The 23,334-nt window shown below is 36.2% G+C and overlaps 1 protein-coding gene across 1 annotated transcript in view; it reads right to left on the reverse strand.

Annotated features, from left to right (window-relative positions):
* CTNND2 (catenin delta 2) overlaps positions 1 to 23,334 on the reverse strand; it is a 974,829-nt gene that overhangs the window by 21,934 nt on the left and 929,561 nt on the right. The window contains exons 19-20 of the mRNA XM_044665508.1: positions 13,307 to 13,433; positions 226 to 357 (exon numbers count right to left, since the gene is read on the reverse strand). Coding sequence (XP_044521443.1) covers positions 226 to 357; positions 13,307 to 13,433 — 259 coding nt within the window. The remainder of the gene's footprint in view (positions 1 to 225; positions 358 to 13,306; positions 13,434 to 23,334) is intronic.

The following is a 23,334-nucleotide window of genomic DNA, read 5'->3' on the forward strand; positions in this document are numbered from 1 at the left end:
AGCAACTACCAAGAATATGAAGCTCAAGTTTTAACTCCTGTAGCACAATCTTACCTTTTGTCTCCAATCTCAGAAATGTTTTCCACCAAAGTGTGAGGAAGCCAAGCCAGCTTGCTTATCACAGGTTAGCTGCCAAGCATCTTTACTAAATAGAGTCTTGACTTTTCTTCTCATTTCACCAATAAAGTGAAATGTGTTCCATGTAACTCTGTATTTTTATCTTACCTGTCATGGTATCCTTCCTGGAAGTATGTTCTCCTTTAGTTCCATGGTAAGTGGCATTTGTTCCAGTGGACTCATAATCTGTTTTCCTTTCTTTGAGGCTGATCATTTCTCGAGGTGAGGCTGGGGCACTTGCTAATAGAGGAAGAAGCAAAACAAACATTTTTTTTGCCCCATAAATATTTTATTATGTTTAATAAAAATGTTGCTTTTACATTAATAACATGATGAGAATTTGTAGTTCAAAACTTAATTTATACATAAACTAAATTTATATATATTAATATATAAACTTAATTTATATATATTTATAAACAGCATTAAAATCTTTAAATTCCCTCTTTTTCAAACACACACACACACACACACACACACACACACACACACACACACACAGAATGCCATGTTAGAAAAAGGTGGCCCTAGATGGGGTAGGAGGCATTGTGAATATATAGCCTGGGTTGTTCTCTGTCAACTCTAAGAATAGTACACCTTTATCTTTATTTTGTGAAAAGATGGGTGTGGGGGACACTATTATCACCATTAAGGACATTAAGGATTCTCTCCACTACTATGGGAAAAGCAAAAATAAGTCTGCTTAAAAAAAGTGTCACCTAGGACCAACCCTACACAATGGTAGCAGAATTAGACATTTATAGAATTTCTGTCTGTTGTGATTTGCAAGGCTGAAAGGCCACTTGGGAACAGAAATCTTTATGAGTCTGCCTAAAAATTTCAAAACCAGAGTAACTCCTTGCAGGGTAGGATTTCCCCATTTGGACCCAGTTTCCCAAGACTTTATTTCTTGGGTACTTGTGGTAAGGGAAATGAAGGGAGTACTACATTAGTTGTTAGTAGATACTGATACTTTATCAGTGATGAATTCAGAAGATTAGCTAATAGAGTCAGACTCTTAAAAAAGACTCAGGGGAAGACAAATTTGTTACTCCATGCTCTTGATAACCCAGAGCAAGAGACCTACATACATGGAGGCGAGGTGAGACCTTTGGATGTGTTTCTTTTAAAAAATTCCTCTTGCCTTTTCCTACCCTTGTTCCTTCCCTGCCTCATATCATGTACTATCCTTAAAAGGATCTTACTCTCATGTTCATCTAATGAAATTTTTTTCAGTCTCCTGGACCCAACTCAGTTTTCAAAAAAAAAATGAGAGATAGAGTCTGAAAATTACAAGCCAGTGAACTTGACCTTAATTTTTGAATATAGCATTCACTGAATAATGCATATCTATCTAGAAAAAGAAGCAGTGAAAATGAGAAGCCAACATGGCTTTCAATACCAACTGGACATGCCAGAATAATCTCATCATAGGAAGGTAGATAGAGTTTAACTAGATTTTAGTGAAGCATTTGACAAGTCTAATGCTACTTTTATGAACAAAATGTTGACAGAAAATGTACAGTTAGACAGGTTTGGAACTGGTTGTGAGGAGCTAGACTCAAGCAGTGATCATTCAGGATAAATGTCAGCTCAATGGAAGGTCTCTAATAGAGTGATCTAAAAATCTTTGGTTGTCTTGATGCCATTACCAATTTTTTCAATGATCTAGAAAAGGCACACATGGCATGCTTATCAAATGTGAATCTGAGGCAAAGCCAGGATGGATAGCTGTACCATTAGGGGACAAAGTTAGGACACAGAAAAGTCTCAACGACATGGAATGTTGGCCTAAATTTTTATAAGATGAAATTTAATGGGAATTAGCATAACCCTTTGCACATAGGCTCAAAATTAAATTAATTAAAATTAACTTCATTAAGTACAAAATAAGGGAAACTGCTGATCTAGAAGCTTTGAAAAACTTCATCCTATCCTGAGCTGTAAGAAATAATGAACAGGATGATTTCAGAAAGAGCTAGAATGACCTACATGAACTGATGCAGAATGAAATAAGCAGAATCAGGAGAATATTATCATGCAGTATTGTGTATTTTTGTGTCATGATCAACTGTGAAAGACCTACTCTCAGCAATACAACAATCCAGGACAATTCTGAAGAACTTATGACAAAGAATGCTCTCCACCTCCAGAGAAAGAACTGTTGGAATCAGATGCAGATTAAAACATACTATTTTTCACTTTATTTTTTTATTTGAGGATTTTGATTTTATATAAGTATTTTCTTAAAACAATGAACAATATGGAAATAATTTTTGCATGATGATATATGAATAACCCAGATCAAATTGCGTACCATTTCTGGGAAGGGAGAGGAAAGGGAAGGAAGAAGACAGTTTGGATCTTATAATTTCAGAAAACTATAAAATATCTTTAAGAAGAAGTTCATGGGGGCATTTAGTGAAGTATAAATTTAATATGAGTCAACAATGTAAAATATCAACCCAAAAGACTAATGTAATTGTAGGCCACAGATGTCCTCATCTAGGAGGCCGATATCTCTACTTTACTCTATTTACAAACTACATAGACCTAGAGTATTCTGGTGAGTTCTGGGCACCACATTTTTGGAAGAATATTGATAAATTAAAAATCATTCAAAGGAGCATAATTAAGAAAATGAAAGGCTTTGATACCAATTAGTTGAAAGTTCAACCTGGAGAGGGAAAGACATTGAGGGAATATAACAACTTTCTTCAAATATTTGAAAGGCTATTATATGAAAGAGGAATTAGATTGTTCTTGCCCACAGAGAGGAGAACCAGGAGCAATGGGTAGAAACTGAAGAAAGAAAGATTTCAGATTGATGGAAATTAGAGCCATATCAAAATGGAATGACTGTTTTGGGAGTTAGTAGGTTTTTCTCTCACTAAGATGTCTTTGGCAGAGGTAGCACAATCTTTTGTTGACTGTATTTGTTAGGGATGTTGTAGAGATGATTCTTATAAACACTGGACTAGTTAGCTACTGAAGCCCTCTTCCATTCTGAGAAAAGGAGATTCTCTCATTCTTTGCTGTGAGTATTAGAAAATCTAAATTAGCAAATCTAAAACTGTGACCTACTAAAGAGGTCCCAGAAAATAATGAAAGGACAAGTCACAGGACTAGGCTGCTTCCTAATGATATTCATTAATAGGATTTATAAGACTTTGACCATCATTTAAAGTTTTGTCAGATCTTAAGAGAAAGATTCCCAAGACATTCTTGCAATCTTGGAAGAGTCCTTGCTCCTTGTATTTAGGGAAGGTGCTCAGAGTCAGCTTGAATAGAGATAAGATAATATAAATTTTCCTTGCATGGAGTATCTCTTGGAGAATAGACATGATTATATATAGACCTGTTTTTCTGATGCAGAATGAAGTTTAGGGGTACCTTTCCAGACTTAGTAGATATTAATCCCCCCTCAAACACTATGCTTCAGCCAACCTGTCCCTCTTGCTATACCTCACATACAATATTCCATTTCCCATCTTTATGTCTTTACAGAGGCCAGTCCCAATACTTGGGATGATTTCCCTTCTCACTTCTGCCTCTTGGAACCTCTCCCTTCCTTCAAAACTCAGTCCCAGTGCTACCTATGTGAGGCCTTTCCTAATTTAATCAGCTTCCTCCTCCAAAATAATCATCTTGTATTAATTTGTATATATTGGTATATGTGTATATTGTTTTCCCAATAGAATGCAAGTTTTTTGAAGGTGGGGACTATTGTTTTCTTTCTTTTATTATCCCTAGTGCATAGCAAAGTGCCTGATGCATAATGCTTGTTGATTAAGATTCTTCCTTTCAGTATAGTCCCAAGCACTATTTTTCTCTGACATTCCTTCATGCTTTAGCCTGTCATACAAAAACTTTCACAAACCTCTCATGAACCCTTTGAAACTCTGCCACTAATGCTATGACTTTGAGCAAGTCACTTAAATTTTCTATGCTTGAGAAACTTTGACCTAAAGTTTGACCTAAAGTCCCTTCTAAATTGTTAAATTCTATCCGTCTAGAATTCCCTAAAGTGCATAAGAGAGAGGGTGAAATGAATTTCAAAGCAAGGGAGAAAAGAAATGAAAGAGTGGCTATATAGTTCTAAGGTAATAGTTACTGAATAGCTAGAACCATCAGAGCTGCTGCTGTACAGATGTGTGGGAGGAGATACAATTTGTCTAGTAAGACATAGAGTAATGGCAGTGTACTATAGAGAATGATAACACATTGATTTATGTTCCTAGAAATGACAGTCCTCAGTTAATTGCTGAGTCTTCTTGATTCTATCTCCACAAAATTAACTTCTTTTTTTTAAACCTTCACCTTCTGTCTTAGAGTCAATACTGTGTATTGACTCTAAGACAGAAGAGTGGTAAGGGCTAGGCAATGGGAGTTAAGTGACTTACCCAGGATCACACAGCTAGGAAGTATCTGAGGGTAGATTTGAACCCAAGACCTACTGTCTCTAGGCTTGGCTCTCAATCCACTGAACTACCCAACTGCCCCCTACCAAAATAACTTCTGCACACTCATATCTCAACCATGTTAGCTCAGACTCATTACTTCTTGCTGGGATTTTTTTTTCATAGTCTCCTAGTTGGTACCCTGCTTCCAACTCCCTCCCTCTTCAATTCATTCTTCACACAAATGTCAAATGGATACGTCTTAAGCACCAATCTGACCATGCTACTCACCCCTTCCAGAAACTTTATTGGCTCCTTACTGCCTAAAAGACAAATATAAACTACTCTTCCATATTATGACCCAAGCAATCCTTATACATACCCACATTAATACACCAGCCAAACTGGCCCACTCCCTGTTTCCCATACATAAGAACCTCTCTCCATAATTCTGTCTCTTTTAACCTCTAGCTCAAGCACCCCCAAGGAGCCCTTCATCAGTCCTGATTCCCTTGGTGATTAGTTCTCCATCCCTGTGGAGATCACTTGTACCATGAAGCCAGGATCTGTCTCACCTTTGTACGCACATTCTGGCCCAGTTCCTGGCATTAATAAATGCCTGATAATAGATTACTTAGACAACTGTATCAAGTTTAACATGTTTTTGAAGTCACTTTCCTGCTCAAAAATGTTCAGTGGTTCACTCTTGTCTACAGGATGAATATACAATTCAATGGCAGAATTGTTTTGCATTTGGTTTTGGTCCCTGGTTCTGCTCTCTTATCAGAATGTCTGTTATTCCCTGCCACTGCTACTAATCTCTGGGAGGTTGCTGTGGCAGCTTCTAATTTCCACTTCTCTCTTTCCCCACTTTTTCTTCCTTCCCTCCTCTGTGTCTTGCCATTCCTCCCAAATTCCTTTGCTTTTATTCAAATGAGTAGGCATTTTGTAGACACTGCTATCTAGTCATTAAAGGGCAATATTTTGGAGATCCTTTTTGCCTTAACTTCTAAAATATTAGAGTTTAATATATCAAACATGCCAGTTCTTATTAAACTATTCCACATATATAATTATCTCTTGGCCCAATTGTATAGTAACCTATGCACTGTACTTTATAAAAACCAAGCAAATCAACAGATTTTTATTAAGTGTCTGCTATGTGGCATTCTTGGGAAACATACAGAAAACAAACTATCTCAATGATTTTGACGTTAGTAATATCTAGCATTTATGTAAAATTGTATTTCCTAGAAATTACTTTTTTATCTATCTTCTATCCAGCTTTGCAATATCCTTGCAAATTAATGCTGAACTTACTGTAGTTCTTACCTAGTGGAGGTGGGGGGGAAAGGAACAAAAATGGGGCAACAATAAAGTAATCTAAAGCTATTCTTCTTCAAGCTGTAGTGTATTATAGGAAGAACAGAGGAATGATCATAGTCACTCTAGTATAAATAACTGAAATTACATGAGGACCATTACACTGCAGACATAATCTGTCCTGACCAACTGGGTTTAACAGGGGTAGTCATGTATCACAGCATCACAGAGTGGGAAGGAAACTCAGAGGTTATCTAGCGCAGGTATCAAACATGCAATCCCAAATACTTCTGAGTATAGTAGAACTAGATTATTATGTAATTGGGAAATACTTTTTAAAACAAAAATACAGTGAAACAGAATGTTGCATTTTAAAAATAAGTCAATATAGCACCTATAGGGACCCTTAGGTATGGATTAATGGCCCCTTTGTCTACTGATCTAGTCTACACTTTATGTGCATAGGAATCTCCTTCACAATGTCCTTCATACGGGATTATCTGGTCTGTCTGAAAACTTCCAGTGATGGGATTTATGAATTATCTGCCAAAGCAACATACTTTTTTGTTGTTCAGCTCTTTTCAATCATGTCTTTTGTGATCACTCTTTGTGATACTATTTGTTTTGTTTTGTTTTGCAAAGATACAGGAATGGTTCACCATTTTCTTCTCCAGCTCATTTTATAGATGAGAAAAACTGAGGCAAACAGGGTTAAGTGACTTGCACAGGGTCACCTAATTAATAAACCTGAGGCCAGATTTGAAATTGAGAAAATGAGTTCTAACTCTAGGCCTGGCACTCTAGCCACACTGTGCCCCTGAACTTTAGGGCAGCACTAATGATTTGAAACATTTTCTTTACATTTGCCATATTGTCACTTTTACTATTGTTTCTAATTCTGTCTTGTGGAATCGAGATGAACAAATGCTTTTGCAACCTCTTTTAGTTATGGTCCCTTCTATCCTCTGACACTGCCATCCCTATGGGACAGGCCTTCATCACCTCATCCTGGTCTATTGCAACAGCCTGCTGGCTGGTCCTCCACCTTGAGTCACTCCCCACTTCAGTTCATCCTCCACATAGCTGCCAAAGGGATCTAATTAAAGGATTCCACATCCTTATGGGCTAGACTCCAGTAATGCTCTGGAACCTCCAGACTCAAATAAAACCTCCTTGAGCTTTTAGAACCTTTTTAACCTGTCTCCTTATCATTCCAGTCTTCTTACACATTATTTTATCCTTCATAAAGTTTATGGTACTATGCCTCCTTACTGTTCCCTGTGTAAGACACTCCATCTGCTAACTACTTCATGCCTGAAATTCACCCCCTTCTTGTTTCTGCCTTACGGCATCCTTCAAATCTCAAAAATACCATAGTCTGAAGGAAGTTTTCCCCAATTCCCCTTAATAACTTCTTTCTGTTGATTTTCTACAATTTATCCTGTATATATCTTGTATATACATTATTTGCAGCTTCTTCACAATATGAGCTTCTCTTGCCTCTGTAATCCCCAGTACTTAGCACAGTGTATGTAGTTAAGAAATGCTTGTTGACTTGTGCTTCCTTTGATATAAGGCACCTTAAAATACTTGAAGGCAGGTATTTTATTCCCTGTAAGTCTTCTCTTTTCCAGATTAAGCATATCCATGGCCTTTTAACTGATCCTTAAAATTGTAGAATCTTGAATACTTTTATTCTTCTTGTTCCACTCCCCTGGATGGCATTCAGTTTGTCCTTTTTACAATGAAGCATCCCAAAGTGAATATAATGATCATGATATATCTATCTGAGCATGGCAGCAAACAGTTAGATGATCAGTTTCCTCATCCTGGACCCTCTGCCTCTACTAATAAAATATATAATTTAATTAATTTTGGGAACTGCCATGTCACAGTGAGCTTGGCTTCCTGAAAACCACAGGTCTAATGAAGGTATATTATAGAAATGTTAGTATAAGTGTGAAAATACTACCAAACTACAGGATATAAATATAAGGTAGAGTCATATTTAAACACTGGAGAGAAACAAACATTTTATTTAAGGGATATATAAGCTTGTGGAAATGTGATTTTATCACATTTATATTCTCTAACTGCTCTCTTCAGTCTATCCCTTTGGCTTCCTCTGGGATTTTGTGTGATATAAAGAAAGCTGGGTTTAGAGTCAAAAGAATTGGATTCAAGACCTAGTTCCTCTCCATATTAATTTTGTTTACTGGGGCAGGTCACTTAACCTCTGATTCTCAGTTTCTTCATCTATGAAATGAGTTGGTTGAATTAGATGACATCTAATATTCTTTTCCATTCTAAATATATGGAAACATGATCCTCAATCTCATTCCTTCCTTCCTAGCTCCTTTTATTCAGGTCTAATAAATTATTTTTTGTTCTCTCCTACTTGATCTATATTTGGTATAGGAAACTGTTCTTTCTTCATGTCACTTCTTCTTTCCTATACCTATCTGATGTCACTTTTTTAGTTCTCATTCTATTTCTATGCCAACTCTTTTTTTTTTTTTAACTCTGGTTTGCATCTTGAAGTCTTTTGCTTTTCAGGATACCTTCCATTCTCTTTTGTGGTTTCAGGTTAGTGCAGAATAGTCTTGTGTTGTTTTAATTTCCTTTTCTTTGCATTTGAGGTCTTTCTCCTGAGCAAATGAATACTTTGTTGTTTGTCACTGAAATAGTTAAATTTAACAATTATATGTTTTGTATTTTGCTGCATTGGTTTTTTCTTTTTTCTGGAAGTGATTTGTATACTCTTTCAATTGGTACTTTGTTTTCTGAGTTCAGGAATTCTTGTCAGTTTTTTGGTAATGATTCTTGCATTGTGGTGCTTGGATTTTTAACTTCTATTCTTTTGGGAGAGCTATGATCATTATGTTGTTTCTAGTCATGCCATCTTTGGGTTCCTGTTATACTTGCAAAGAAATTGTTTTCTTCTAATGTTATTGCTTTCTGCTTCTCTTATTTCAGAATGTCATTCATGTCTGTGTACTTGCATTTCCAAATGATTACTCTCTCTTATATTATTTGGTGAGAATTGCTATCATGTATTCTAGTTTTTCTATTCTTCCATCAGTTTCTGCTGTTCAGACCTTAAATTCTGCTTCCATCATTCTTATTTATCTCTTAAACTGTTTGAGAAAATCTTATTGTGACTCCATGCTGTCTTGGGAATACACAAAGTTCTATGCCTCATTAGATGCTGGTTCATTTTCCTTCACATTGGCAAAATCTATTCAGAGATGGAAGGATTCATTTAGATGATCTAGAGGACTATTTTCCTTTCTGTTATTAATATCTCCCTTGCTTGTGAGGAATATTTTAAAATAAGTTTTGTTCCATCTTTGGTAATTTGAGTCCTTTTGCTTTATATTCCCTGATCTCTCACTTCCTGACTTTTTCTACTCTAATATCAGTTTCTCCATGGCCTCAGACAACCTCAAGTTGTCTCAGCTTCTTCCCACCCTGGGGAATTCACTTTACACAAGTTCCAGTCTCTGCCTCATGTGACTTCTTGGGAGACAAAATTGGTCTCAGCTGGATGGCAGTTATTTTTACTTTAGGCCTACTGGAGTCTACATAAATGGGCAACTTGTCCCATTTACTTCCTTCAATGTAGTAGGGATGCTACAAATCCAGGAAAATCAAGCTCCTCACTTTCCTGTACCTCTCCCTCTGTTGCACATGTTGGGGAAGAATTGAGATCTGTTGGCAAGCCCATGGTTTGAGTTGTATATATGCACTCAAGGATATATGAGTTGTATCATATTGCTGGAGTCTATCTAGCAGGGAAGAAGGTGCTAAGCTCATTAGGAATTAGTCTTCTCTGCTGTTAGTTCATAGGGTTGTTACCTCATTAAGATTCATAGAGTCTTAGATCTTGGCAGTAGTTGCAATCACTTTACCTCTTGTAGATAATTATTATATTGGAGAGATTTGAAAGGTCATGAGGATAGGAAAAAAATGTCTGGGGGGGAGGTCCATCTTGGTCATGTGACCTAGCAGTTCTTTGTATGTTTTGATAGTTCTGCATCCTTCTCCCACCTCTTTAAACATAGGTCCCTTTTAAGACTTTTGTCCTTGTGTCTCTTTTCCATTTAATTCTCCCTTAGTAATTTCTTCCCTTCCTCCCTTCCATTATTACTTCTGCATATATTCTTCCCAAGCCTATACCTCTCCTAGGAATAGCACTACTAATTCCAATTACTTGCTGGGTATCTCTACCTGGATTTCATAATGCCTCAATCTCACCTTGTGCCAAATTGAAACTATATTGCCTCCAAAAAACTTGCTCTTCTCCCTAACTTCTCTGTCTGTCAATTGGTATCAGCATCCTCCTCATCACCCAAAATAGAAAATTCAGATTCATTTTTTATTCTTCCCTCAATCACATACCTAGTATAGTTGATTTTGCCTTGAAAATGTTTTTCAGGAATTTATCTTCCCCTCCATTTAAAATGTAACTACCTTAGCTAAGCCCTTATTTCTCCTTGTCTAAGTTCCTATAAAACCTTTAAACTGGTTATACTATTTCAAGTGTTTCTTTACAAATCAATTCATCCTTCAAATGACTGCCAGAGTAATTTGTCTATTGCATTGTTGTGATCAAATCATGCCTTCATTCAAAAACCAGCAGTGACTCCCTATTTTCCATTGGGTTAAAAATATATTCTTGGGGGCAGCTGGGTAGCTCAGTGGATTGAGAGCCAGGCCTAGAGACGGGAGGTCCTCGGTTCAAATCTGGCCTCAGACACCTCCCAGCTGTGTGACCCTGGGCAAGTCACTTGACCCCCATTGCTTACCCTTACCACTCTTCTGCCTTGGAGCCAATACACAGTATTGACTCCAAGATGGAAGGTAAGGGTTTAAAAACAATATTCTCATCTTGGCATTCAAAGCCCTCAAAAATATGGTTCCAAAGTATCTTTCTAGCCTTATCTCATTATACTTCCTTTACATTCTAGTAAAACATGAATTACTATTCCGTGTGCCTTTGTTCATTCTATCCCCTATTCTAACATTGGACTTTCCTATAATTCATAGACAGAAGGGACTTCCAGATCCAGGCAAGTAAAATGTCTTTCCTAAGGTAACATAGTAAATAGCAGAGACAGAACTAAAACATAGGCAATAACTCTAAATTCAGTATCCTTGCCCTAAGATGTAGTTGCTTCTTTAAATCTCAAGTCAGGTGCTACCTCTCCCTTTAAGCCCTCCTCTCCTAGAAGGGATCTGTTATTGCTGATATTCAGAGGTTTTCAGTTGTGTCTGAGACTTTGTGACCGCATTTGGGTTTTTTCTTGACAAAAATATTGGAGTGGTTTTGCTATTTCCTTCTCTAACTCATTTATAGATGAGGAAATTGAGGCAAACAGGATTAAGTGACTTGCCCAGGGTCACACAGCTAGGAAGTAACTGAGGCCAGATTTAAACTCAGGAGGACAAGTCTCCCTAACTCTAGGCCCATCAATCTATTCACTGTACCACCAAGCTACCTTAAAAATGATGCTCACTCCTTAAGTTTCTCACAGTCCTTTGCCAGGACCCCTCCCTTGTCACATTCTTCCTTAAATCACAGCTACTTGTGTCCATGTCTTTTCCCATCCCTTACAGAATAAAAGCTCTTTGTATTTTGAAATTCAGGTTGTTTCTTTAGTAATATGCCTTCACTTTTTGGGAGAGTTAAATATGTATGAACCCTAATAACTCATTTTGGGTCAGTCCATTCTCCATTATCATTTTGAGACAAGAGATAAGGTTTTTGAGGAAACAAATCCAGACTTGGAGATAGTTCCAAGAGACTTTTTTGCCTCATTTTCTTCATATGATCGTCTTTATTATATACAAGGGGAGGACTGCCAAGAAGCTCAGTGACTGACCTAAAGTCAATCAATCACCCCTAAAGTTAAAGGCAGTTCCAGATTCTCTGTCTCTGATCTTACTATCAGTCCAAGTGTTTTAAAGAGTATTACTTTGAAACACAGTATCTTCTGTCTGACTGGGAGAGTATAATTCATTCCTGTCAGTTTTCTCCTATATTTCTCTGAGTTTCTTTATCATTCAGACAAGTCTTAGGTAACTTCACATTGTAAATTCTTGTATAAAGTTTTATGAGAAACTCTTTCAAAGCCAGCTAAGCCATTTTTGATGCCAGGAATCTCCCAATCTACCTTCTGACCTACTTCTGGAGAATAGGGACTCTGCCAGAGGAAGGAAGAGGAAGCCTCAAGTGAATTCTTTCATTCCAAATATGTCCTTCTACAGTAGAGACTCAGAAAAGGTGGAAGATGACATTTCTGCTGTCTAAGTAACAATGAAAACCATTTCCTCCGGCAAGATTGTAGCATGTTCTGGGAAGCTTGCTCCTGTTTTCTTAAGTAAGCCATGCTAGTACATGAACTAATGAAGCTTAGGAGGAGTAGAGAAATGAGTGCCAATTCTGTAGTTAGAGAACTTGGCTCTAAATTCTACCTCTAGGGGCAGTTAGGAGTCTCAATGGATTGAGATGATAGATGCAGGTTCAAATCTGGCCTCAGAAACTTCCTAATTGTGTGACTCTGGGCAAGTCACTTAACCCCATTGCCTAGCCCTTACCTTGCCTCTGCCTTGGAGCCAATGCACAGCATTAACTCAATAAACAAACAAATAAATAAATAATTCTACCTCTGATGCCTCCTATCTGTGTGATCTTGTACAAGTTATTTAACAACTCCTGGCTTCAATTTCCTCAGCTGTAAAATGAGAATTGGCCCACATGGACTCAGAGGTCCCTTGTAGCTCTAGATCTCTTGTCCTCTGAAATAAAGTACATCTCAGAGGAAATGATTAAAGTAAACTCAAAGCTGAAGTATTACAAGCTGATTAACTATATAAAAAACCAAACTGAATCATTCAGACGTCCTTAGTTAATAAAATAACAATTTCATCATCTTTCAGATGTAGGCTTAGGTACACGGTATTACAAAAAGCCACTAAGAGGCAGTCTAGCAGTAAAATCCCTCAAGAAGTGCCTGGAATTGTAAGGCTTTCCACTGCTCTCCAAAAAAACTTTTATTTGTTCTGAACTATTTTTGTGATTGCTAATAAAGTGATACTTAAAGGACTCTGAGGCTGAAAGCTTTTCAAGGCAACAGTAGTTACATAATAGTAGAAATTTGCCCTTTTCTTTTCCATTATGTGACTCTGGTCAAATCTAATGGGGTAGGCCACATAAAATAATGCTAGTGATTTATGGGAAAGTGCTTTCTCTACAATTTCCCTAAAAGTGCCACTAAAAAGGATATGATATCTATCACACACACGCATACACACACACACACACACACACACACACACACACACACACACAAATCTGTAGGACCTGAAATGCCCTCCTCAACAAAACATGATGTTTTGATCTAATAAGATGTTTTTGTCTTTGTTACAGTCATTTGTTTTGCTCATTATCAGCACCTTCTTACCTGAGCGATTGTTAGGAGACATGCGCACAGGAGAAATGGAGGGTGTTCGTGATGAAGAATATGGTCTTTGCCGATCTCTTTCTATTGTTGAAGATGAGGCTACAAAGTGATACTGAGACCATCCATCCTGGGGGGAGAAACAGAGCACTCATTTAGTTCCTGTTGTCAGGAGGCAGTTTCTATGATTGCTCATCTCATGCCATTATGGATTTACAAAAAAAAAAAAAAAGAAAAGAAAAGAAATCACATTAGAAGAGTTTACTGAGCTTGCTGAATGATATACTGGTTTTCCTTATTAATATGAGATGAGAGGGAGAGAGAAAAATGAAACCTCTCCTCTGCTATAGACAGAAAACCCTATAAGGAATATCATCTTTTAATGTTGAATTTGGCTTAAGATTTTGAATAAAAAGTTGATTTTCAAACATGCTATAGCCAGATGCTTCTATTTAAATAGCATTACTGTGCTCATGAATTCAGATATCTCCTGGACTTACCTTCCTTCCTCCAGGAATATCATAAATAAAACCTTTGACATGTGAGATGGCCAACATTCCCCTCTCTGATGTTTCTCTTTTGAGATTTCCCTAGTTTCCTGTCTATCCTCTGCTCAGCTCTCTGAGCAATTAGGGTGCCTTGTTCTAAGGATCAGCCCATTAATCTGGCAGTCAACGGAGCCCCTTGTATTTCTTCTTTATTCATCTTCCTTGCTTTCCTCTGCTTTCCTATCTATCTCCCACCTCAATTCCTTCAATCTGCCTCTTTCCATTAAAATCTCCATCTATTGTAAGACTGGTTTATTCTCATTATCACCAGTAAAATACCAGTTGATGTCTTCATACCCTTATCTTAAGTAGCCTGAATCTGAAAGGTAAGTTCATTAATTTAGCCCAGGAGTAGTGTTTTACTCCTCATTTTAAATTCACAGATGTCATATCTATAAAAACATTTTACAAACTTTAAAGTAGTATGGGAATATCAATTATTATCATTTTTACCTTTTCTATTGCCTTTTTCTTAATCAGTGACTTACATGGCTACTGTGACACTTTTAATGATTTAAGGTGCCATTAAATTATGAATATCTACCATTAGAATTAAGACTAAGTGACATAGGGGTACCTAGGAGGATCAGTGGATAGAGAACCAGATCTGATGATGGGAGGTCCTGTGTTCATATCTGGCCTCAGATACTTCCTGGTTGTGTCATCTGGGACAAGTCACTTGACCCCAATTATCTAGTCCTTAACATTCTTCTGCCTTAGAATAGATACTTAGTATTGATTGAAAGACAGAAGGTAGGGTTTTTTTTTTTTTAAAGACTATGTAGTAACCACTGGCATAGATTTAGATTCATTTAACTATTTTACTCTGAAATTGCAAGTACAAACTCTAGTTGGGGAGATTCCTTTCCTAAGGAGAAGAAAACACTTGCATTAAGCTACGTTTATCATAATTCTTTATGTTTGAATGTTAAGTTGATATATTTGAAGTACTGAATATATATGAAATTATATATATATATATATATACACACACACACACATATATATGTATATCTTCTTCAGGAAAATTATTAGAAACGAACAAGGAAGGCTTTCCACACTATGAAAGCAATCGCCTTTCAAAGCTCCTGAAGATACCATTTTTAGGTTAATTATGAGAAACCGTCCCATATAGTACTACTATCCTATCTTTAACCATTTGTGTCTAAGGCTACTGAAGTTACGGAAAGTGTGTCAAATCTTAGCTGCTCCGAAAACCAATTATGAGCTGAGAAACACTGTCCATCAGCTCATCTACTTTGGTCAATCTTTATTGATAAATTTAGGTCAGAAAAAGAGGCGTTTAATTTTTATACAAGTAAGATCAACTTTCCCTCTGCTGAAAAAAAATGTTGGTGAAGATCAATTAGTACCTGCCCTCCAAAAATGCATGAACATCACAGACTTGGGAGAAATGTGAGGCAGTTAAATTACAGCAATATACTCTGTTACCTTGGGACATTACCTGCTATGCTCCATTCTATACTAATCTACACTTAATTATATTTGGACTGTCCATTGTACTCTGCTTTACATTTTTAGAGGTATGGTGGTGACATTAACACCTGGTCATACACACAGAAAGCATCTGCTCCTAACCACCAGAGAATAAAAGAATAGTTAATGAAAGGCAGGAAACTAATTCACCACTGGTAGAGCTGTGAATGGTTTTAACTATTCTGTATGTCAAATTTGGAATTATGCAAGGGAAGTTACAAAACTGTCCTTTAACTCAGTGATGCCAATACTGGAGGTATAGTCTAAGGGATGCAAAGATAATACATAACAAATGATTTTAGTATTGTTTTTATAGCAAAGAACTAGATACAAAGTGTGTGGCCATCATTGGTGAATGGCTTAAAAAGAGTATAATAAAACATTTAACAATAAAAAACACTTAGCACAGTACCTGATACATAATAGGAACTATGTAAGTGATTATTCCCTTTCCACTAAAGAGTGATATGAATGAGGAATTCAGAAAAAACACTAGAAGAATCATTCGAACTAAACTAATGCAATGTGAAATAAACATGACTAAAAGATCCCTACAAGCAGTAGCTAAAACATTGTAAGTGAAAACATTAGTAATAAGAAGATGAATATGAATGACAACAACAGAAACAGATGATTCTGGAGAAGAGGGAATTAAACATACTTTATTACTCATGGCAAAGATACAGCAGACTACTAGGGCAGAAGATTAGACACATTCTCAAAAGAAGTCACTGAATGGGGTATTTTTGTTGAACTATTGTTCTTTGCAACTAGGGAGGAAAGAGTCTAGGGGGAGAGATTGCCATGTCCCTTCCATTTTGTCATTATAATATAATATCAAAGAGCACCAATAACATTTATCTTTAAGATTAAATAATTGTTTTTAGGGATAAGTAAGAGATAATGATTACCCTTGTAGGCTCTGAGTTTTCCCTTTATACCTCAGGTATTATTATTTTTGTGAATCCTAAAAATTCCATATGAGCTTAAACCTCATTTCATATACTCAAAATTCCAAACATGTAATCCATCAATCAACCTCTAATCTACTTTTTCCCTCTGTGTAAACCTAAAGGTTGAAAAGTTGCTCTTTCTCACTTTTCTTTTGGTTCTCTTTCTATAAAAACTGCCAATCTATGTTTAAATTTATTTTTAAAAATTTGCATAGCAGGAGGGTAGAGTTTAATTGGAAATAGGGTTACTGGAGCAGCAGTGCCTATCCTTTAAACCTAGATATGGCCAAAGAGTGTTGTTGTTCAGTTGTGTCTAACTCTTCATGACTCCCTTTGGGGTTTTCTTAGCAATGGTTTGCCGTTTCCTTCTCCAGCTCTAGATGAGAAACTGAGGCAAATAGGATTAAATGACTTGCCCAGGGTGACACAGCTCTAGTAAGTGTCTGAGGTTAGATTTGAACTCAGGAAGATGAGTCTTCCTGACTCCAAATCTCACAATCTATCCACTGCTTCACCTAGCTGGTAGGACCACAGATTTAGAGCTGAGGGGATCTTTAGAGGACATCTTCTTCAAGGTCTCTTTTTTGAAGACGAGAGAAGTGAGACCTAGGGGGTTTAAAGAACTTGTCCAAGATCATATAGGCAGTCTAGCAGCAGAATAATTTAGATTTCAAACAGGTTCTCTGGTTTTAAAAACAGCACATTTTCTCTATTTTTCTCCTAATACAATTACAAATTGAAATACAGCTTTTTTTCCTAAAAACTATTGCTTTCTTTTCACACAGTCCTATGCTTGAGTTTTTATTATACTTGAGTTTTTATTATACTTGCTTATATATATGTATATATACATACATACATACATATATATATATATAATTTTGTATGTTGCCTGTGAGATTCAATCTTTTCAAAAAATCTTTTTTTGAAGGTTTTTTTTTTGGAAATTTTTGAAAAGTTTTCTGCTTCCTGGTGTCATATAACTCAAGAAGATTATTTCATCATTCATATTTTAAAATGTGAAATTTCTATACTTTGGTTTCAATCATCAGAAAATTAAAATGTTTAAATGCTGTGTCAAAACCTCTGAATCATAGATAATGAAAATGAAGTCATCTAATCTAATTTAACAATTTTGAACCCAAACTATTCTGTGTAAGAGTAAAAGAGCTAACTTCTCTACCTCAAATAGCTTTCCCTTTATGTAGACTCATGGAAAATGGAGTGGGAAGAGGGATGGAAACTCTTTAGATTCTGAAAGAATATTCTAAGGCTGATAGAGTTGGAGGCTGTAAGTACACAATGATTCCAGTACACACACACACACACACACACACACACACACACACACACCATGGAAGGTACAAGTATATATACACATATGTATGTATACTGTATAATATGTACACAGACATTTGTTTTACTGAAAGAGAAAAGACTGTCTTGTACTAATCATAAGTTATTCTGCATGTACAAGTTCCATAGTCTTTGGTTTAAAAATGATTAGTCTATGGAGGGTACTGTTGTTTCTTTTTTACGTATTCATAAACTGAAATATGCATGATGTAGAAAAATAAATTTGTTACCAACTTCAAGTGTATCAGGAAGTATTTCTATTCATTATTTGCATATTTGATGATTTTTTCTTCTGATTTAAAAATCATCTCAGGACAGGATTTCTGCTTAGTGCTTTATTATTTTCACTGTGGATATCTACAGTTCCCCTTCACAACATCTAATCTAGCTATCTTTAGGATTTGTAGGGGTTAGATAAGAAAACTCAGTAAAGAAAAAACACAGCCAATAAAGGACAGCAGTGGTAACCAGGGAAAGGCAGTTAATCCTTAATATTGATGATAAGAAACTCTTCTCTAAGTCCTATCATTCACCTCCAGCAGGAAAATGACCTAGAAGTTATGCCCTTCAGCTCAAGACCCAGTCAAGCTGTCAAAAATGTGATATGATATCAGTTCTTCAAATTGGTTTTTTATTTTTAACATATTAAACTTAAAACTGAAGGCTGTTAAGTTGTTCCAAGCATATAGAGATGGAAATCCAGAAAGAATAGGAGTTCAAAGCAATTGAACTCTAAATTGCCACCAGAAATAATCTGATTTCCTTCTGACTTACCCTCTTACCATTTCCCCACTACAATTTGAGTTTCTGTGTGACAAGTCTTTTTTAGGCACCTGCTTGCTCAGCCATCTTTAGCAATATTATAAGTTATCAAACCACACCTGTTAGCTATTTGGAATGAGTGTTTTGTGTATGTGGAGAGGGGAAGGGGAAGAGAAGGGCAAGAATAGTTTGACCTCCAATTTAGCTTTAGCCAGAACATTAGGTCTCAGGAAGGTGCCTACCATGAGCTGAGACTGTAATGTGGAAGAAGCTTTCTGCTTATTAATGGGGCTATATGCCTTTGATTCAAAATTGACTTGTATCAAGAGATGATGACCTTCTCTACTGGTCTCTAACACTTAAATGCAATAAATACAGTATTATGTTCAGTCTTTAATGGGAGGAGCTAAGGAATACTGGGAGTTTTAGCACTTAATCTGACTAGAATGGAAATGGTAGACAAACATTTTGAGAACTCTTCCTCTTGACCAGGAGAGTCTTTCTTTGGGAAATCGAACTTGCTTTCTCTACCGGAGGGATACTATAGCTTCTATCATTGTCTTTTCTCCTTGGTGGTCTCCCAAAGGGTTCCTTCCCTATGCTCTCTCTTTTATATTTCATCTTGTAAGCTCCTTGAGGAAGAGACTATTTTTGCCTTTTTTTAAAAATTACTAGTGCTTTAGCATAGTGCCTGGCATGTAGTAGGTGCTTAGTAAATATTTACTAATATAAATAGAGGAGTAGAAGCTCTTGACTCTTTTAACTACTTTTCCCATTTTGCTCTATCTGGAAGATAATAAAATGTTTGGAATGGAAACAAAAGGTTTTCCTGGTCAAGAGGAAGAGATCTGGAAAGGTTTGGGATGAAGCTTTGTCTGTCATTTCCATTATGGTCAGATTAAGTGGAAAGTTTGGAATGGAAGATAAATGGAAATTTCCTGGAGACTAATGCATTATTTTTTTTGTCACCAAGACTTTTTCTTTCTCTTTCTGTAAGGACTTGGAAACTCCACATGGTCTAACATCAAAATAGGATCTACTGGGGATAGGAATGATAATCTATTGCCATCTTCCTTCCAGAAGCAATTTTATGATTCATATTTTGGGATTATTATTAAAGATTCTGAGTTTATCATTTAGATTTCATTTTGATGCATTTTTTATGTTTAGATAGGACTAAGCATTTCCTTTGATGGTTCCAAGCCCAGTGCTCTATCCATGGTGCTACCTAGCTGTCCCATTTCATAATTAAGGCCCGCCAAGAATCATGGTTTCTTAGTGGGCGGACTGAATCAGGGCTTTATTCTCTTCTCCAAATAACAAACAACCAGAGATTTCCTTAATGAGAAAGGCAAAAATGATATAGTAGGAAGAGTATGTAATTTAAAGTCAAAAAGAGCTCTGAGTTTGAATCCTGGAATTGTCCTTTATCCTACATGTGAACTTGAACACCTTGCTTTTCTTCTCTGTGTATCAATTTTCTCATCTGGAAAATGAGCATTGGGCTAGATCAGTGTTATTAATCTTTTTTTTTTGTCTCTAAAAGACTGCTTTGACAGTCTGGAGTATCCCTTTGCAAAATAATGTTTTTAAGTTTATAAAACACATAGGATTACAAAGGAAAAGTTATATTTAAAAATAGTTATCAGAAAATATTTTTTAAAACTCTTACCTTCTGTCTTAGAATAAATACTGTGAATTAATTCCAAGGCAGAAGAGTGGTAAGGGCTAGGCAATAGGGGTTAAGTGAGTTGCCCAAGTCCCACAGCTAGGAAGTGTCTGAGGACAAATTTGACCCCTTCTCTAGGCCTGGCTTTCAATCTACTGAGCCACCTAGGTGTCCTCATCAAAATATTTTTAAAAGCAAATTCATGGACCCACTTTATGAACCCCTAAACTGGATGATCTCTATTCTCATCTAGATCTCAGGATGTGATCCCTCAGAAACAGTGATGGTTGTAGGTTCGTTTCAGACAAATTTATTCTTTTAAAGTAATAATAATCAGTGGATAAAGAAAAGTATTATATGTTGTGATAAACACATGCGTGTCCTTATCACTTCACTGATAGGAGTGATGGCCTTTTAGGAAAAAGGAAACAGAATATTCAGAGACAAGGTGCATGTGATAGACCAGAAAACTGAACCTTGTTTCTGAAAGTAATCTTCAGTCTTCTTGTGCACTAATAAAATAAGTCTCCATCTATTTTTAAGGTAAACTGTTTGTAAAAGATTCATTAAAACCATTCCCATCAACAATTCCAAAAGCTATTAGTGTTAAATATTTAAACTAATTTTTAAGAGCCAAAAGGGAGTATTTTCAATTTAATGCAGACATAAATACCACCTGACATGCCAGTTGCTTTCATTAGTTTTTTTCAGCTTTAGTGCTTCTAATGAAATTTAATTAAATTGATGTTGGGTACTTAAAGGTACAGTATATATATAAGGGTCTCCTGTAGAGAAGTAGCACTATCTATAAAACTTGAGGGTTGAGGATTTCAAAAACCAATTTACCTACCTTCAACCTTTTCTAATGAAGGAATGAAATCAAGAAGACTTGACAAATTGGAAGGAAATCTAATGTAATTTGGTTGAAGGGAGTGTGCCATGCTTAACTGCCAGGAGTTAATAGGTACCAATGGCACACTTAACACAAGCATAAAGAATTGATGTAATGCCAAATCCAAATCACAGTCTCACTTTTGAGGCTGAAAAATAAAGGCCTTATTGTGACAGCCTTTAACAATATCTTCCCTTCCTACCACCTTCAGCCTCCAATTAGTGCTGTGATCTTGAGTGGTAGAATTATTATCAATTAAGATAAAATGTGAATTAAAAAAATAGCATACTTCCTGTTGGAAGAAAATCAGAGGGAATGTTCCTAATTTGCTTGTCCCTTCCTGCTTTTATAAAAATTCTTTTTTTATTGAAGGAACACTTTAGCCACGTATTAGGAACAGATATTAAACTCTTCATGATCTCCTATCTCTATTAACTACTAAGTATTTGGGATGCATCCAGTTTAACAGATATTCCTTAGTTAATTATCAAATCTTCCTATTAGAATACAAACTTCTTGAGGGCAAGGACTGTTTTGGTTTTTATCTTTGTGTCCTTGGCACTGTGACTGGTAATTGAGGGCTTAAAAATATTTGTTAATTAACATCTTCAGGCAACATGTATTTACGGTACTATTTGGGAGTATTTTTTCACTGATATGGAATATCACCCCCTTCAGCATGAGTAAAAGTAGAGAAAGATAGGCCCAGGCCATCGACGGAGAATGGCAGTATGAAAGCAAATGATGTTATTCTTTGTTGAACTTTCTCTAGAGAAAAATTTCCAAGATCGTTCTAAAGACCTTGTGCTCTAAACCACAGACACAGAAAGAACAATAAGGTTGTTTTCCCCCCTATATAATCAGTTCAGTAAGCAATAGTGTCTTTGAACTACTGCTTACCCTTGTCCCTGTTTCTTGACTACTCCCTAAATTGTTACACAGAAGAAGGAACTGTAAGACAGTCCTGTAATCATGCCTCCTGCTAAGTTAAACTTCAGGGTTAGTCACCTCAATCACAGAGTGCTGTCCATCAAAAGTCTTAGACGGTAAATAGGAAAGAGGGGAAACATCCTTTTAAGCCAGTGTAAGAAGAAAAAAAAAACTTTCTAGAGTCATTGAATTGTGAAATAATTTTTAAAAATGCTATTTTGCAACTTTCAAAAAAAGGGTTGGCATCCTATATATTTGTTATTCTGAACATTGAGGTTTAAATAGAAAATTGTGCAAATAAGAAAAGTTATCTTTTGAACAGAGAGCCTTGGGCTGCAAATTGGGATGCCAAAATACTAGTTCTAATTCTGCCAGGAAATATTCAGCTTAAGCCAGTTGTGGGAAAGAGGAACTGAGCATCATCTGGCATAGCCTGTATAACAATAATAGAATAGCACTAAAACCAAAGGAAGTCTCTTTATTGGCTAGGATAGAACAACTACTGGCCTTGAAACATTGTGGTAGGCAGAAATAATTAAATCAATCAATCTATAAGCATTTATTAATTTATTAACTATTTATTACTATGCATCAGGCCCTGTGCTAGACATAAAAGACCCAAAATAGCCTCTGTACTCAAAAAGCTCATATCCTGGGGCTTCTGGGTGACTCAATGGATAGAGAGCCATGCCTAAAGATAGGAGGTTGTGGGTTCAAATCAGGCCTCTGATATTTCCTAGCTGTATGACCCTTGGCAAGTCACTTAACCCCACTGCCTAGCTCTTATTGCTCTTGTGCCTTAGAATCAAATTATTTCTACATGTAACTAAAAAAATGGGAAAAAAGGAAAAAAATACAATCACAATATCTTGATCCCCCAGGTAGATAAATTCTTAATGTTCAGCCAGAGGTCTTTGAATTTTTGTTTATCTTTAGTTTTATGTTTCAAGCAAAAATAATGATACAGGAAAATTTAGGTTTATAAATATGATCTTATTTCATCCTCATTTTATAAGCATGGGATATAGGTGCTATAATTATCATCATTTTACATGAAGAAACTGAGAGGCAAACAGAGGTTAAGTAGCTTGCTCAGGGTCACACAATCAGTAAATATCTCAGGCCATATTTGAACTCAAGTCTTACTGATGTCAGGCACACAATCTTTCTACTGTACCACAAGCTATTAGCTGTGAATATTAAAAAAATGTTGACTCCATCTCTTGCTCTGGCACATTTTGAACTAGGGCTTTCAAACCTTGGATGCTGTTCTCTTCTCTGTTGGCAGAAGATCCAATTGCAGTGAAGATAAAAAAGAATCATGATTATTTTAGTCATTTCTATCTTCATTCTAATATAGAGGTGAGAATCGGCAAAAATTGTCTCTTTTGGGTTGTTTTTTTAAATTTAAATTAATTTAATTT

The sequence above is a fragment of the Gracilinanus agilis genome, chromosome 1 (assembly GCF_016433145.1).
Source record: "Gracilinanus agilis isolate LMUSP501 chromosome 1, AgileGrace, whole genome shotgun sequence".
Taxonomy (NCBI): Eukaryota; Metazoa; Chordata; class Mammalia; order Didelphimorphia; family Didelphidae; genus Gracilinanus; species Gracilinanus agilis.